The following is a 17362-nucleotide window of genomic DNA, read 5'->3' as shown; positions in this document are numbered from 1 at the left end:
AGCTGGATCAGGTTTAACAATGTAATTTTCATAAAGTGCATAAAAAATTGAATTATAATGTCTGGATTTGGGAAACTGAGAGTCTTCTCTTGGCTTTGCTACCTAACTAGCTGTGGCTTTTGACTGTGGGGTACCACAAAAATAATATTGAAGTGGTTGTGATCAAAAGAGGAAGAATTTTATTCCAACATTGTCACTGGTTAGCCTTTTTGGCTTTGGATAAATCAATGTAGCTTTGTAACAATCATTTCTATTTGTAAAATGGTGACATTTGTCCAAGTTATCCCAAAGGATTGTTTTGAGGATCTTACCTGGTAAGAATATATTTGAAATTACTTTTAAAATCAATCAAACAACAATCATTAAAGTTCCAACTATGAGTTTGATGGGGATATGACTGGGGATGCTGACTTTAAAAGATCCCTCTATTGCAAACAGTAATAATATGGAAATAGGTTTTGAACAATGATGCATGTAAAATCCAGTATAATTGCTCATTGACTCCAATAGGGGATAGGCAGGAGGGAAGGGAAAGAACATGAATCATATAACCATGGAAAAATATTCCCAATTAATGAGTTAATTAATAAGGTTTTAATAAAAAGAAAGAGGGAAAGAAATAAAGAAAAGAGAAAAGCTAAAAAATAAATAAAGAACCTATTATGTGCAAAAATATAGGTATGAAGAAAAATAGTTCACATTTTATCAGGGGAAAACATATATAAAGCTAAGAATATACAAAATATTTATGAAAAAAAAATTTGTGTGTTTAGGTGTTGTGTGTGTTTGAAGAAGGCTCTTAGGAGTTGGGAGGCTGAGGAAAGACCTTATGTAGCAGGATTGTAGAGTGAAAGGGAAAGAGCATTTATTTAGTACTATTAAGTGCATGCTTCATAAACTAATCTCTAATTTGAAACTCATAGTCAAGCCCCCCCCCTTCCATTAGCTAAGTACCTCATTTTATTATTCCCATTTCCAGGTGAGGAAATGGAGGTTAAGTGGCTTCAAGGGCCACACAGTTGTGAAGTGACTGAGGTCTGATTTTATTCATGTTTTCCTAACTTTAGGCTCAGCACTCTACCCATTGTGTCACTAGTTGCCTCCATTCACAATACTTAAGCTGAACTTTAAAGAAATCTACAAGGCTAAGAGACAGAGGACAAGAGGAAATACATTCTAGGTCTATGGGATAGACACTGCAAAGGTAGAAACATAAGCAGTGCAGGATAGTTTTTCAGCAAGAAGACCACTTTGGCTGCAGTACAGTTTATAAAGGGAAATGTTATATAATAAGTGTACAAAGAAGAAAAGTAGGTAACAGTTTCTACAAATTATTATTTTGAGATTTTTTTTCTGGATTCCAAGATGAAGAACACTTTTCTAAAAAAAAAAAAAAACAACCCAAAAAATTTATGCTTGAGAGAAAGGTAATATCTGATTATCTAGAGTTTCAATTATACCAATAGATTCAGATTCCCAGTATGATTTTTCTTCTATCATCATAGAAAGATGATCTTAACATTTCTAAAAGGGGAAAATATCTTATTAACAAAAGATACTTTATTAAATGAGATGTCATGTAATGATGATACCATGACATGATATTTCTTTCACTCAACATGAATTTATATGTTCTGGGCACTGTTCCAAGTAGTAAGGATACAAAAGAAGGCCAAAAAACAACAATAATCCAAAACCCCCCAAAATTGCCCTTCTCCCTGCCCTCAAAAAGTGCACATTACAGTGCATGGGAAAACACAACTATTTATTTTTATTTATAAGACATAAAGAGAATTGAGTGGAAGCAATCTTGGATGGAAGACATTCAGTATAGAATTGGGATAAGAGTGCATACAAAAAATAATATGGTGCAATCCCCTGAGGTTTATCTGAAAACTAATGAGATCCTTAAAACCTAAAAGATATGTAAAATAAAAACATTTAAAAACAATCAAAAACCTCAATGAACTTCACATGCAAGTATGACCATATCAATTTAAATTTAACTTTTGGTAGCACATGGCTAAGGTGTAGATTGTGTGAGTCAATGGAAGTATCTTCTACCAACAGGGAAATTCTGACTTTTGCTTGGGTAGACAATGCCTGAACTTTGTGAAGGGTAAATTACTTAGCTTCTTACAAGCAAAACTACCCCACAGCGATATTCATTTATTCATTAAAATATGAAATTATTAGCAGAGGTTCTGATGGCTGAAAATTATTGCTTAGAATTGGAATTGCTTTACTTGGAATTCTTAATAAAAATTCTAGGAAGCCTTGAGGCGTTCTGGACAGAATATTTGAATTTAAAAGCAAAAGAATACTGCCTGGGAAAACCACAAAATGCTAAGAGCTGAGTTTTCTTTATGAGGTGTCAACAAGGTGTGACAGGTTGACCAATGTGCTGTCTGAACCTTACCCTACTTTCTCTAATGTTCTCCCTTCTTCTCAGTAATCAGTACTAAGTCGATCAAGAAGAAACCTAGTGTTTCTTTAGGATTTTTTCATACAATTTCCATTTCCATTAGCACATTTAATATCTTTCAAGTCTTGCGCTGTACACATACATTGTGTGAGCTGTCTCTCTTGTTTAAATCAAAGATGGAAATTCTAACTGGAGAAAGATTGGTATTTTCCTTTCATTTTCTGTAAATAAAATGTGTCTATGTTATAAATCCTAATTTAAAAAAAACAAACATAAAACTGTTATTCATTTCCTGATTAATTTTTTTTTTCAATTTGCAACACAATTTTATTGAAAATACTTCAGCACAATATTAAGAGGAAAAACAGGAAATTCATTTTGTAACAGTGAAAATGATCAACAACAAGCACCACAAACAATACAATTCCTGGACATTAACAATAGCTAATAAAGGAAAGATATGGCATAAATACTTACTGATTAATATGACATTTTTTGGGGTGAACAACTTTGGTATGATCATGGTTCCCTAAGTCATATTATTTGAAATGAGACCGATTCTACATGCATGTAGCAGAAGTGGATATAAATAAAAGATTTGGCTAGTTTCGTTTACTGTGGTCAATCTAGACAGACCCACAAGAAACAGAAAACCTAAAAATACCAGTATTTTCTCCTCTTGAGGTGACCTTCCATATGGTTCTGTATTCTACTGCATATGTAAACACAGCCATATTTAACATCATAAAATTATTTTTAAAATAGATGAAAACTAGAGTAATGTTAAATAAATGATAAAAATAATTTCTCATCAGAGCAGGCTATTAGATTTCATCCTGTTTTGTGCTAGAGAATAAAATCAGTTCTGGACATTTTCATTTCAATGGACTTCAAGTATTCTGAAGAGTAGCTACACTATTCCCACTGCATTCCAATAACACCAACACAAATAACTGTACGGAGTCTTTTGGGATACCTTGCATAAGTAGCCAAAGAAGTGTATTTGGTCTCTTCTTTTAATCATACTAGATGAACTAGTCAGAAAGTCAATGCTATCTACCTAGCTATCTGCTCATGCAATCTGCACATTTAAACTGTATTGCATAATTTTCTCACCACTTTGCTTTAGAATTCTCTTTTGGAAGCTATTTTACTGCATAGAAAAATGCAGTAAATGTGAAGTCAACACCTAAATGTCAGTTACATTCTTTTTAGACCTGTTAACCTGAAATTTAGTGCTAGAATCCTAAATAATGTTATTATTTTAAAAAAGGTAACAAAGTTGGTTATTTTTAACTAAAAGACTGGAAAATGGTATTTCCCTACCATTAAGGTTAGTCTGTATAATTGTATGTGGTTTTCTTTCTCTCTTTCTCTCTCTCTCTCTCTCTGTCTGAATTATACAGACTCATTATATAGCCAAAGTGCCTTAAAGAAATAGGACCAGATAAAGCTCAGGTTGTTTTTGTTTGTTTGTTTCTTTTTTGCAGGATAGGGTGGTGTTATCTTAACATCCAGTTTTCTTTTTAACTTCTGAGTTAGTAAAAAAAAAAGTTTAAACAGTCATTTTTCATGTAACAAAATATTAATTTAGTGAGTTCTTCATTGACACTTTTGGGAATAATCAGGTATCGTTTTAATCAAACATTTAATATTTATCTACTGATACTTTTTTCCAGATTTCCTTTATTACTGCCTTCCAGGTAAATGTTTTAACTCTAGGATGATTTAATGAATCAAGTGCTAGAGACTTTTAACAATTTTAGACTACAAATAACAGATATACTAACCACAAAAAAAGGGGAAAGGGTATCATATAAACGTACATTTAAAAGTCCTGATGATTCCAAACTTCTTTATTCATGTCAGAAAAATTAAAAGACTGAATAGACAGTGGATTTAAGCCCTAAAAATCACCTTAGTAGAATGTGAGAGCATACACTACTATGTATTTAATGAACTGAAAAGCCAATGATTAGAAGTCCAATCATTAAAATGTCAATTTTTTCTCAGCTGCAAAAAAATGAAAAGCAGAAGTTGCAGCTAAATGATAGATAAAAGAATACTATAAGACAGAATGGAGTGTGCATTTTTAAAGAGTTGGGATTTACTGTGCAACTTCCCACTTCAATTTCAATGCACTACAACAGTCAGAATTTGTCAGACCACTTAATTTAGAGATTAGAGTCTGACACAGATTATATCTAGATACTTCTAAATAATTCCAATGCATTAAAGTTTCTGGAATTCCCCAATGTGGAAATATTTTTCAGAGGCTCAAGCAGAAATATACAGCAATATAACAGCCAACTTAGATGTGATACATAAAACTACATTCTACATTGTATAACTAAACTATATACTACATTGTCCTTAACTGATTTGTCTACAAATTTTCATAAGTATATTGGTCAATGACCATCATTAAGCTAATCAAAACTTCAGACTAGATTAAGTCCAAGAAATTACTTTGAACTCCCAACTAACAAAAAAAAATAAAGAAATCAACATTCAAAAGGTATCCTACAATTCTCTAAAATAATGTTTATTCTGAATAAAAGGTCTAATTCTATATAACAGGGGTTTTATCCAAATGCCCATGGACATTTTTATTAAATAAAAGTATTACATGAAATGCTTTAATATAGGGCTACCTCTGACAAACCCAGATATATATATAAAATTAAAAAAATTCTGAAATGTAATTATACTCCTAAGATTGTAGCTCCAAAGTAATGTAAGAGTAGAGGAAAAAGTTATCTGCCAGACCAAATTAAAATGCAGACATTTCCCATAGAAGCCAATTTATTTAAAAAAGGGGGGGGAGAAGTTGGGGGGTGGGTTAAGAAGAACGTTGGAAAGGCAACAACAGGTTCAGGAGAGGAAAAAAGAGGATCTCAAAGCATACACAATTGAAGCTATAACAACATTAATTATTATACTGTTGAGTCCCAATAATTAAAGAAAAACATACTGTAGCTGTACATAGCCTACAGGAAAGCAATGATCTGGAGTTATAGTGGAACATGACTGAACAGGTAAGATACAGATTCACCATTGTGTGTTCTCCGTATTGCTTCAGCCAGTATCATTGAAATGTCAATAACCTGGATTTTAGAGCAGTGCTTCATTTTGTCTTCTTGTGGAATTGTATTTGTGACCACCACAGCCTCAAATGCTGCATTATTAATCCTGGAAATAGCTGGCCCAGAGAAGATTCCATGAGTCAGAATAGCATAAACTTTGGTGGCTCCAGCAGACAGTAACTTATCTGCAGCATGGCATATCGTGACACATGTATCAGCCATGTCATCCACAAGGATGGCTACACGATCTTTCACATCACCAACTAAAACCATACTGTCTACTTCATTTGCCTTCTTTCTTTCTTTATGAATCAAAGCGAACTCCACATTCAGTCTGTCAGCAATTGATGTCACTCTTTTCGCTCCACCAGCATCTGGAGACACAATGATACAATTCCTCCATTCTGCAATATTTTCTCGAATCCATTGTAAGACTGCAGGTTCTGCATACAAATTATCCACTGGAATATCAAAAAATCCCTGTATCTGAGAAGCATGGAGATCCATTGTAATGATATGATCAGCCCCAGCCACTGAAAGCATATTAGCCACAAGTTTTGCAGAAATTGGAGCACGACTCTTGTCTTTTTTATCTTGTCGGGCATATGGAAAACATGGGATCACTGCAGTCACCCTGGATGATGATGCAATTTTGCAAGCATTGATCATAATGAGAAGTTCCATCAAGTTATCATTAATTTCCCCACAGCCACTTTGGATGATGTAGACATCTTCCCCTCTCACACTTTCACCGATTTCTACACTGGTCTCCTGATTGCTGAATTTCTTAGTGACTACCTTGCCCAGTTCCAGCCCCAACCTGTCCGCCACTTTCTGGGACAGGTCCTGGTGCGAGCTGCCACTGAACAGCACGATGTTGGGCATGGCGGGCGTTAGGCGGGAGACTGTGGCAGTGGTGACGGCGACGGTGGCGGCGGCTGCTCCTGCTGCTCTCCTGATTAATTTTTGACATTAGGTTAAACTTAATTTTTTTTATGTTTTGTGCTAAATCGGTGGTTCCCAAATAATAGGACAAGGAACCCTAGAGAGCCTGTAGAGTTATTTTGGGGAAACTTGAAAGGTATATGTCACTTTGATGTTTATTTAGTTTCAATAAAATATGCAGGGTTCCACAGTATAATAAATAAGCAGACCTTTTGTAGACTGAATAGAATATTGAACATATCAATCCTATTCTTCAAATTCATATAATGAATAATAAAATAAAAAATCATTCATAAATGGTAAATTACAGCTAATTTTGTTCATCATGTATTTTCTCAATCTAAAAGGTATAATATAATTGTGCTACATGGAGATTGTGATTGCTATTGATATTAAAAATAGGATCCTTCACTAATGCCCTAATGGAGGAGTTGTGAACTGATTCACCTATTCCAGAGATCAATTTTCTGCTATGCCCAATGGATTATAGCAGTTAATATAACATGTTGACCCAGCAAGACCATTACTAGATCTGTATCCCAAAGACAAAAAGGGGAAAAATCTATATATACAAAAATTTGTTAAGTAGCCTCTTTTTGAGGGGGCAAAGAATTGGAAAGTGAGGGAATATCCATCAATTACAGAATAGTTGAGTATATTATAGTATATGACCGTAATTGAATACTATTTTGCTGTAAGAAATGGCAAGCAAGAGGAGCTCAGAAAAAAACTGGAAATTCTTACATGAATGAAGTACAGTGAAATAATCAGAATACTGAGTACTGTAACAAGAATACTATACAATGAATAATTATGATTAAAAGCTATTCTCAGCAATATGATGATTCAAAACTATCTCAAAGGACTCATGACAAAAAATGTCATCTGCTTCCAGAGAAAAAGAACTAATAGTCTAAGTTCAGACCAAAGCAAACTTCTTTCATTTTCTTAATTTTTTTTAATTTTAGTTTCCTTTCACAAAAGGATTAATATGGGAAACTTTTATATGACTGCCTATGTAAAATCTGATTAAGATTGCTTGTCATATCAAAATGTATGGGGTGGGGGTTGGGAGAAAGAGAAAGAATTTGAGACAATATACTTTGAAAAATGTTGGAAACTGTTGTTACATGTAATTGAGGGAAAATAAAATAAAAATTCAATTAAAAATTAGAATTCCCACATAGAAAAAAGATTGTTGCTCTCTTTAAAATCCATTTTTAAAAGGCATGTCATATACACTCTAGTATAAGGAGTGTAATAATCAGCTAATAAGACTCAAGTTTGAATTCTGGCTTTACCATCACTCTCAAGTTGTTTGGCCCTGAACTAGTAATTTCCTTTCTGGCTGTCTAAATTTCCTTATCTCTAAAATGGAAATAATACTGGCATTTGATTCCCAAAGTGGGCTCTACCACCCCCGGTGTGTGCTGCAGCAATCCAGGGAGGCGGTGATGGCCACAGGTGCATTTATCTTTCCTATTAATTGCTATTAAAATTAAAAAAAATAATTTCCATGGGGCTAAGTAATATTTTTTTTCTGGAAAGGGGGCGGTAGGCCAAAAAGTTTGGGAACCACTGCCTTAAATCATTCTCTAAGTGGAAGTCATTATTAATTTGACTTTTGAATGTGATCCTTCATTACAGATGAAAGATGCTGAGGTAAATTCAGTTAAGAATTTCACTGAACTAGAAGCTAGATGACTTGGTTTATAGTACTACTTCTGGCTCTTATTAATTATGTGACTTTGTGCAAGTCATCTAGCTTTTCTGAGCCTTTTTAATTCTCATCAGTCACATTTTTTAAAGTTCCTTCAAAGTCTAATAGAATATAGTATGATGGGAGCATATTGGACAGAAGGTTGAATTATCCCTTAATAAACTATTGACCTCCTCTAATCTTTACCTTTAAAAAAAGAATAGTAGACAGTGGGTTAGACATCAAATTTAAAATTTTGACTTTTCATCTCAATCCCAGAACTAAGAGAAAATGTCCCATATATGATACATCATATATACCTGTGGTATAGTAGTCATGTTGTTTTTAATCATGTGAGAAAAATGTTAATTTACCAATATTCAAATTTATGCATTATACAACATCATGACATTTCAGCCATTTGCCATACTTTAAGAATAAAGCAGAAATAAAAGAATTCTAAAGGCATTTTTATAGAAGCAATAACATTTGCTTTGGGATAGAAAAGTTCAGGTTTTCTGAAAGCTTAGGATTAGATTTGAATCAAAATATCAGCACTTCACATCAATTTAGATAATCAAATTAAAGTTTTGATCTACCTTTGAGAATAGGAGAGTAAAGAATGAATAGAGATTCTTTTATATCCAAACTTCATCATCCCAATCCCTGCTAAATTTATCTTTGTTTAATGTCCATGATTATAAACAGCAAAAAAGAAGGATAAGGGTTAAGGAAGTGTTTACCATCCTTAAAAATTTGAAAACTAGATGTTAAAAAATTAAGTATTTTAATATACTTTAAGGTTTCCAGATCTTCAGAATGGAAATGATTTAGAATGAATTAGTCACTTGAGATTGGGTCTTTTTTTCAGTTTTAATTTTTAGTTATTCAATTACATGAAAAAAATTTTTAATAATTGTTACCTGATATTTTTGCTAACTGAATCCTCTCCCTTTCTCCCTTCTTTCCTCCCCAAGACAATAATTTGGTAAATAGTCTGGTAGAAGTTATACCAGTGTTGTCATGCAATACATATTTCCATGTTTCTCATGACATGAAAAAACACATTTTTTAGATGCTAGAAATAACTCATAAATGAAAAAAGTGAAAAACTGGGCATTTTGATTTGCCTTCACTCTTTGACAGTTCCTTCTATGGTTGTGGATATCATTTTTAGGCATGATTACATCAGAATTATCTTGGAACCTTGCATTAGATATAATAGTTTAATCTTTGACAGCTGATCACCATACAATATTTCTATTACTGTATACAATGTTTTCCTCATTCTTCTCACTTCATTTTACATCAGTTCCTAGAAGCAATTCCAGGTTTTTCTGAACTCCTGTTCATCATTTCTTGTGGCACAATAATATTCTATTGCAACCATATAACACAACTTTTTCAGTCATTCATTTCCCAACTGACAAACATCCCCTCATTGCCAATACAAAAAGAGCTGCTATAAACATTTTGTACATATTGGTACTATTCCATTTAATTTCATCTTTTTGGGATACAGACCTAGTAGTGATATTGCTGAGTCAAAGGATATGTACAATTATATGGCCCTTCAGGCATGGCTCTGGGGATTGTTCTCCAGAATGCTTATATCTGTTCATAGATCTACCAACAGTATATATTAATGTCCCAATTTCCCTCCACTCCCTCCAACATTGATCATTTTTTTCATTTCTGATCATATTAATAAATCTAATAGTTGTGAGGTGGTATTTCAAAATTGTTTTGATTTGTATTTCTCTAATCAACATTGATTTGGAGTATTTTTAATATGACTATAGTTTTTTAATTTTCTCATCTCAGAATTGCCTGTTTATAACTTTTGACCGTTTATCAATTAGAGAATGACTTATATTCTTATAAATTTGACTCAGTTCTCTATACATTTGAGAAGTGAGACTTTTGTCACAGACACTTGCTATAATTTTCTTCCCTCTCCTCTCCCTCCTTCCCCAAGAAGGCAGATGATATATTATAGGTTATACATGCCTTATCATGTAATAAATATTTCCTTCTTCATCATGTAGTGAGACAAGATACATTGCTTATACTTAGAGAAAAATTCAAGAAATAAAGTGAAAAATGGCATGTTTCAAACTGCATTCAGACTCTGTCTATTCCATTTATTGGCAGTGCATATCTTTTGCATCAAAAGTGCTTTGTAGTTGTCCTTTGTGAATAATAGTCAAATCATTCATACTTGATCATCATAAATTGTTGTTATAGTGCACAACATTCTCCTGGTTCTGTTTACTTTATTTTTCATTACTTCATTTAGGTCCTTCCAGGGTTTTCTATGATCACATTATTTTCATTTTTATGCTAAAATGATATTCCGTTATAATTGTATACCATTACTTGTTATTTCCTTTAATATTATTGATCTTTTGTTTTTCCCCAAAGATTTTTTTATTATTTTTCTAGATTAACAAAACAATTAGTTGACTTGATGAATATAAATAAATCAAATCCTACCTCAAGTTGAAAGTCATGTATTTATTTTTATCTTAATCATTCATTTTTAAGGATTTTAGGAGCTCTTAGGGAGTAGGATTAATCCAAAAGTAATTCCATATTCTTTTGTAGGTAAAAAAAAAAAACATTGGTTAACTGGATTCTGGAATGGAACTAGAGCTGATTCACCTAGATGAAGTATCAGGATGATTTCCATGTTTCTCACAACTTGCCCCTTTCAGTATTTTATCTATACTTTCCAGTAGCCAAAATTCACTGGATTTAAATTAACAAATAAAGGATTGTTTTGCTTTGCTTTATTTAGTCTTCGTGTATACATGTTCTTGTTCATGTGTTTCCCCTATTTTATTCCATTTCTCCCCCTATCTGCCTCCTTGAGGTACAAGTATCATTATCCACCCACTAATTCTATGTTTAACCTCTAAAGGGCACTGTTATTTCTTTGTCTGGTTCTATTCATTAATAAGTATCCAGTATTTAAAATCTTATGCTTATTTGAGTGGTTATATTCTCTATCACTAGAATGTGAATTTACTTTAGCATAGCACCAGACTCTCTCAGAGATTTAAATCAATTTTAATTTTTTTTAAGCTAGAGCCCCACAGGCATTAGAAAACTCTCACCTCTTCCTTTGCTATATTTTGATGAAGTCACACAATATGGATAAACAGGATACAAGTACTTACTTGTAATAATAAACAAAGAAAAGAATAAAACTTCAGTACACTAAATATTCAGACTGAACTTAGTGCCCATGGCTACTTACTTGATGAAGTAAATTAAGCCCCCAAAATTTCCATTTTCTGCAGGTGATTTTAGGAAAAGGTAAAAATGAAAACCTACCAACTCTCTTCCCCAATGAGACAAAGCATATACACTCATTATATAAATAATAACATATATATGAATATATTTATCCATATGTGAATATAATGTTGTATATACACATTTCTATATCAGCTATCTATGTATGCATATATGTGTATAGCTATGAATATAAAATGAGGCAGAAGAGTTAGTCTACATTAATATCTGAGTAGAATCATACAATTATAATTCCATATTCTGTAAAAGGCCTTTCTGGTCATCTTTTCCCTCTTACTTGCTAATTCTTTAACCTCTGCAAGTGCCTTCTTTGTATATATCTTTGTATATTCAGTTATTTGCATATTGTGTCTCCCAATTAGAACATGAGCTCCTTGCATTCCAGAGATGGTGTTTTTGTCTTTCTTTGTATACTCAGCCCTTAATAAAGTGCCTAGCACATGGTAAGTAATTAAAAAATTCCTTTTGACCAATAATCTTTCATTTCAAATTTTATTACATCTTTTCATAAATAATGGCTCTAGCTTAAAAAAAGATTTAAATTTTATATTCAACAGGTTCATACATCATAAAATAATTTAATTTGTTATTTAACAATGGAGTTTGTTTCTCTGCTTTGAATGTATGACCCTACTCAGCCACATTCAAAACTGGAAATATTGAATTCCTAGTGACTAAATTGTAAGCTGTCTAAATTAATAAAGGATTTTGATACACTTCAAAATATGTTGGAGTAAAAGTAGATGACATTCCACAACTTGTCTTCATTTTAATGACATTAAAAAATGAAAATAGGATTTCAAATGGTCTTTGAACAAAGAGGTAAGGAGGTAGAATATGTGAAAGAAGATGTTCCTCAATTATCCTCTTTCCTTGCTCCCAGAAATACCTAGCCATTTGGAATAAGCACTATCAGTCACTGCTCAATATTACCCAGGTTTTTAAAGAAGAAATATTATTCTATTTTTACTTGAATTCTGCAGCAATTGTATTTATTTATTTCCCATGGGTTTCAATGTCCTTCAGTTTTCTTACTTCATTTTACTTCTGCAGTGTCTTTGATGAAGGACTAGTGCCAGGTAATCAACTTCACTTCTTTGGGAAATATCACAATCTGAGCTGATGATTTATTTTATAGACAAAAGCATCTCTCTATCTTTGGAACAGAAAACCATTAAAATATTTCAGTACAATATGGTAGAATATGCCAATTGATGGCATGCCAAATCTTTATAATGGAAAAATGAGAAAAGGATCAAAATTCCTTTCACTTAAGAAATTGCTATTAGTTCAAGTAGCACTTAACAAGTGAAATAAATATGCCTTGGAGCACAAATTTTGTCTCTGGCAGGCTACAACACTTTTAACTAGAGACTCTATGCTAAGTGTTCTTAGATTCATTTTTTAAGGACAACAATTTAATTTTGAATATGGGCTTTTTATCCTTCTTCTTCTTCTTCTTCTTTTTGTTACCAGAACACTAGGATATGTCCTCAAGATGGCAATGGGAAGTTGTTGATCTAAATTTTCTCACTATTCTGGCAATTTTCTTCTGGAAAAGAATGTAGATGCATGTACTATGATAGCTAGGGAAGGATGAAATAGAGAGAAAATGAGAGGGTAAGAAACAGAATTTTTGGTAACTTCCATATTTGGGGAATGGAAGAAGAATAAATCTCATTACCAATGACTGACTTTTACAAGATATGTTTCTGTCAAAGATATAACAACAATAAACTTTTTCTCCCTCCCATGCTTCTTAAGAATAACTTCAGACAGGGCAGCTGGGTAGCTCAGTGGAGTGAGAGTCAGGCCTAGAGACAGGAGGTCCTAGGTTCAAACCCGTTCTCAGCCACTTCCCAGCTGTGTGACCCTGGGCAAGTCACTTGACCCCCATTGCCCACCCTTACCAATCTTCCACCTATGAGACAATACACCGAAGTACAAGGGTTTAAAAAAAAAAGAATAACTTCAGACAAACACAAGTTTAAGGTTAAGGGCTTGAGCAAAACCTTTTGGGAATCAAATGAGAAAAAGAAGGCAGAAGTGGCTATTATGATTTCAGACAAAGCCAAAGTAAAAATAGATATGATTTAAAAAGACAGGGAAGGTCATTACATCCTGACTGAAGGCAGTATAAACAATGAGGAAATAACACTGCTCAATATGTATGCACCAAGTGGTATAACATCCAAATTCAAAAAGGAGAAACTGGTAGAGCTCAAGAAGGAAATAGATAGTAAAACCATAATAGTGGGAGACCTAAATATTCCTCTTTCAGATCTAGATAAATAAAACCAAAAAATAAATAAGAAAGAGGTAAGAGAGGTGAATGAAGTCCTAGAAAAATTAGATTTAATTGATATGTGGAGAAAAATAAATAGGGACAAAAAGGAATACACCTTCTTCTCAGCTGCACATGGCACATTCACAAATATTGACCATGTTATAGGGCATAGAACCATTGAAAACAAATCCAAATGAGCAGAAATAATAAATGTAACCTTCTCAGATTATAATGAAATAAAAATAATAATTAGTAAGGGCACCTGGACAGGAAAATCAAAAACTAATTGGAAATTAAATAATATGATTCTCCAAAACCAGCTAGTCAAAGAAGAAATCATAGAAACAATTAACAATTTCATTGAAGAGAATGACAATGATGAGACATCCTACCAAACTCTGTGGGATGCTGCCAAGGCAGTACTCAGGGGGAAATTTATATCCTTGAGTGCGTATATTAACAAAGTAAGGAGGGCAGAGATTAATGAGTTGGGCATGCAACTCAAAAATTTAGAAAGCGAGCAAATTAAAAATCCCCAGATGGAAACTAAATTAGAAATACTAAAAATCAAGGGAGAAATTAATAAAATCAAAAGTAAAAGAACTATTGAATAAATAAATAAGACTAGAAGCTGGTACTTTGAAAAAACAGATAAAATAGACAAAGTACTACTCAATCTAATAAAAAAAGGAAAGAAGAAAACCAAATTGACAGTATCAAAGATGAAAAGGGAGACCTCACCTCTAATGAAGGGCAAATTAAGGCAATCATTAAAAACTATTTTGCCCAATTATATGGCATTAAATATAACAATTTAGGAGATATGGATGAATATTTGCAAAAATATAAACTGCCTAGATTAACAGCAGAAGAAATAGAATACCTAAATAATCCCATATCAGAAAGTGAAATTGAACAAGCCATCAAAGAACTCCCTAAGAAAAAATCACCAGGACCTGATGGATTCACAGGTGAATTCTATCAGACATTCAAAGAGCAACTAATCCCAATACTATACAAATTATTTGATATGATAAGCAAAGAAGGAGTCCTACCAAATTCCTTTTATGACACAAATATGGTACTGATTCCAAAGCCAGGTAGATCAAAAACAGAGAAAGAAAACTATAGACCAATCTCCCTAATGAACATAGATGCAAAAATCCTAAATAGAATGCTAGCAAAGAGACTCCAGCAAGTAATTAAGAAGATCATCCAACATGATCAGGTGGGATTTATACCAGGAATGCAAGGATGGTTCAACATTAGGAAAACCATCCACATAATTGACCATATCAACAGTCTAACCAACAAAAATCATATGATTATCTCAATTGATGTTGAAAAAGCCTTTGACAAAATACAGCATCCATTCCTATTGAAAACACTGAAAAGTATAGGAATAGAAGGACCTTTCCTAAAAATCATAAATAGTATATACCTAAAACCATCAACAAGCATTGTATGCAATGGGGATAAATTAGAAGCCTTCCCAATAAGATCAGGAGTGAAACAAGGATGCTCATTATCACCTCTATTATTCAACATAGTACTAGAAACACTAGCAGTTGCCATTAGAGAAGAAAAAGAAATTGAAGGTATCAAAATAGGCAATGAGGAGACTAAGCTATCACTCTTTGCATATGATATGATGGTCTACTTAAAAAATCCTATAGAATCAACTAAGAAGTTTGTAGAAATAATCAACAACTTTAGCAAAGTTGCAGGATACAAAATAAATGCACATAAATCATCAGCATTTCTATACATTTCCAACACATTAGAGCAGCAAGAGGTAGAAAGAGAAACACCATTTAAAATTACCCTAGACAATATAAAATACTTAGGAATCTATCTACCAAAACAAACACAGCAATTATACGAAAACAACTACAAACACTTTCCAAACAAATAAAACTGGATCTCAACAATTGGAAATCCATTGGTTGCTCAAGCTAACATAATAAAAATGACAATTCTACCCAAATTAATTTACCTATTTAGCACCATACCTATCAAATTACCAAAAAACTTCTTTACTGAATTAGGGAAAACTATAACAAATTTCATTTGGAATAACAAAAGATGAAGAATATCAAGGGAAATAATGAAAAAAAATGTGAAGGAAGGGGGCCTAGCAGTACCAGATATTAAACTATACTATAAAGCAGCAGTCATCAAAACAATATGGTACTGGCTAAGAGACAGAGAGTAGGATCAATGGAATAGACTTGTGGTAAATGACATCAGCAAGACAGTGTAAGATAAACCCAAAGAGCCCAACTTTTGGGACATGAATCCACTATTTGACAAAAACTGCTGGGAAATTTGGAAAACAATATGGGAGAGATTAGGTTTAGATCAACATCTCATACCCTACACCAAGATAAATTCAGAATGGGTGAATGACTTGAATATAAAGAGGGAAACTATAAACAAGTTAAGTGAACACAGAATAGTATACTTGTCAGATCTCTGGGAAAGGAAAGACTTTAAAACCAAGCAAGAGTTAGAGAAAATTACAAAATGTAAATTAAATGGTTTTGATTATAATAAGCTAAAAAGCTTTTGAACAAACAAAAACAATGTAGTCAAAATCAGAAGGGAAACAACAAATTGGGAAAAAATCTTTATAACGAAAAACTCTGAAAGGGGTTTAATTACTCAAATATACAAGGAGTTAAATCAATTGTATAAAAAATCAAGCCATTCCCCAATTGATAAATGGGCAAGAGACATGAGTAGGGAATTTTCAGGCAAAGAAATCAAAAGTATCAATAAGCACATGAGAAAGTGTTCTAAACCTCTAATAATTAGAGAAATGCAAATCAAAACAACTCTGAGGTATCACCTCACACCTAGCAGATTGGTTAAAATGAAAGAAGGGAAGAGTAATGAATGCTGGAGGGGATGTGGCAAAATTGGGACATTAATGCATTGCTGGTGGAGCTGTGAACTGATCCAGCCATTCTGGCTGGCAATTTGGAATCATGCTCAAAGGGCTATAAAAGAATGCCTGCCCTTTGATCCAGCCATACCATTGTTGGGTTTGTACCCCAAAGAGATCATAGATAAACAGATTTATGAAAATATAGTTGTGATTTTTGTGGTGCAAACAACTGGAAAAGGAGGGTATGCCCTTCAATTGGGGAATGGCTGAACAAATTGTGGTATATGCTGGTGATGGAATACTATTGTGCTAAAAGGAATAATAGAGGAGTTCCAGGTGTAAGAGGGAATTTTAGGTATTTTATAGATATGTATTTAAAGTGTGGCCACCAGGAATCAACAATTCAGGTTGATTCCGTAATTAAATCAGACCTAAGTCAGCATTGGGTTAGGCAGTTTATTTACAATTAGGAAGGTAAAGATATGGGAATAAAGAGAAAGGGAGAGGCTAGTCCAAGCCTGCAGAGGCCTGGAGGAGAGAGAAGGTTAAAAGGCTAAATAAATTAGGCTACAAGCCTCAAGGCCTAGCAATCAGATAGGCTAGTGCCTATTTAAGGTAGAGTTTGGAAGCGGCCTAGGTAGGCCAAGGAAGTCAGCCTAACTTACCCACGTGACAAGACAAAGTAGAAGCTGTCTGTGGTCTCAGGAGA

The 17362-nt window shown here is 33.2% G+C and overlaps 1 protein-coding gene across 1 annotated transcript; it reads right to left on the bottom strand.

Moving 5' to 3' along the window:
- Positions 1-4266: 4266 nt before the first annotated feature.
- LOC123231376 (ribose-phosphate pyrophosphokinase 2-like) lies at positions 4267-6444 on the bottom strand. Its single transcript, XM_044657629.1, has one exon. It carries the CDS (start codon positions 6394-6396, stop codon positions 5440-5442), a length of 957 nt encoding a protein of 318 aa, XP_044513564.1. The 5' UTR covers positions 6397-6444; the 3' UTR covers positions 4267-5439.
- Positions 6445-17362: the final 10918 nt, after the last annotated feature.

This window comes from Gracilinanus agilis, chromosome 1, assembly GCF_016433145.1.
Source record: "Gracilinanus agilis isolate LMUSP501 chromosome 1, AgileGrace, whole genome shotgun sequence".
NCBI lineage: Eukaryota > Metazoa > Chordata > Mammalia > Didelphimorphia > Didelphidae > Gracilinanus > Gracilinanus agilis.
Note: the sequence above shows the minus strand (reverse complement) of the source record. Positions and strands in the feature narration are given on the sequence as shown.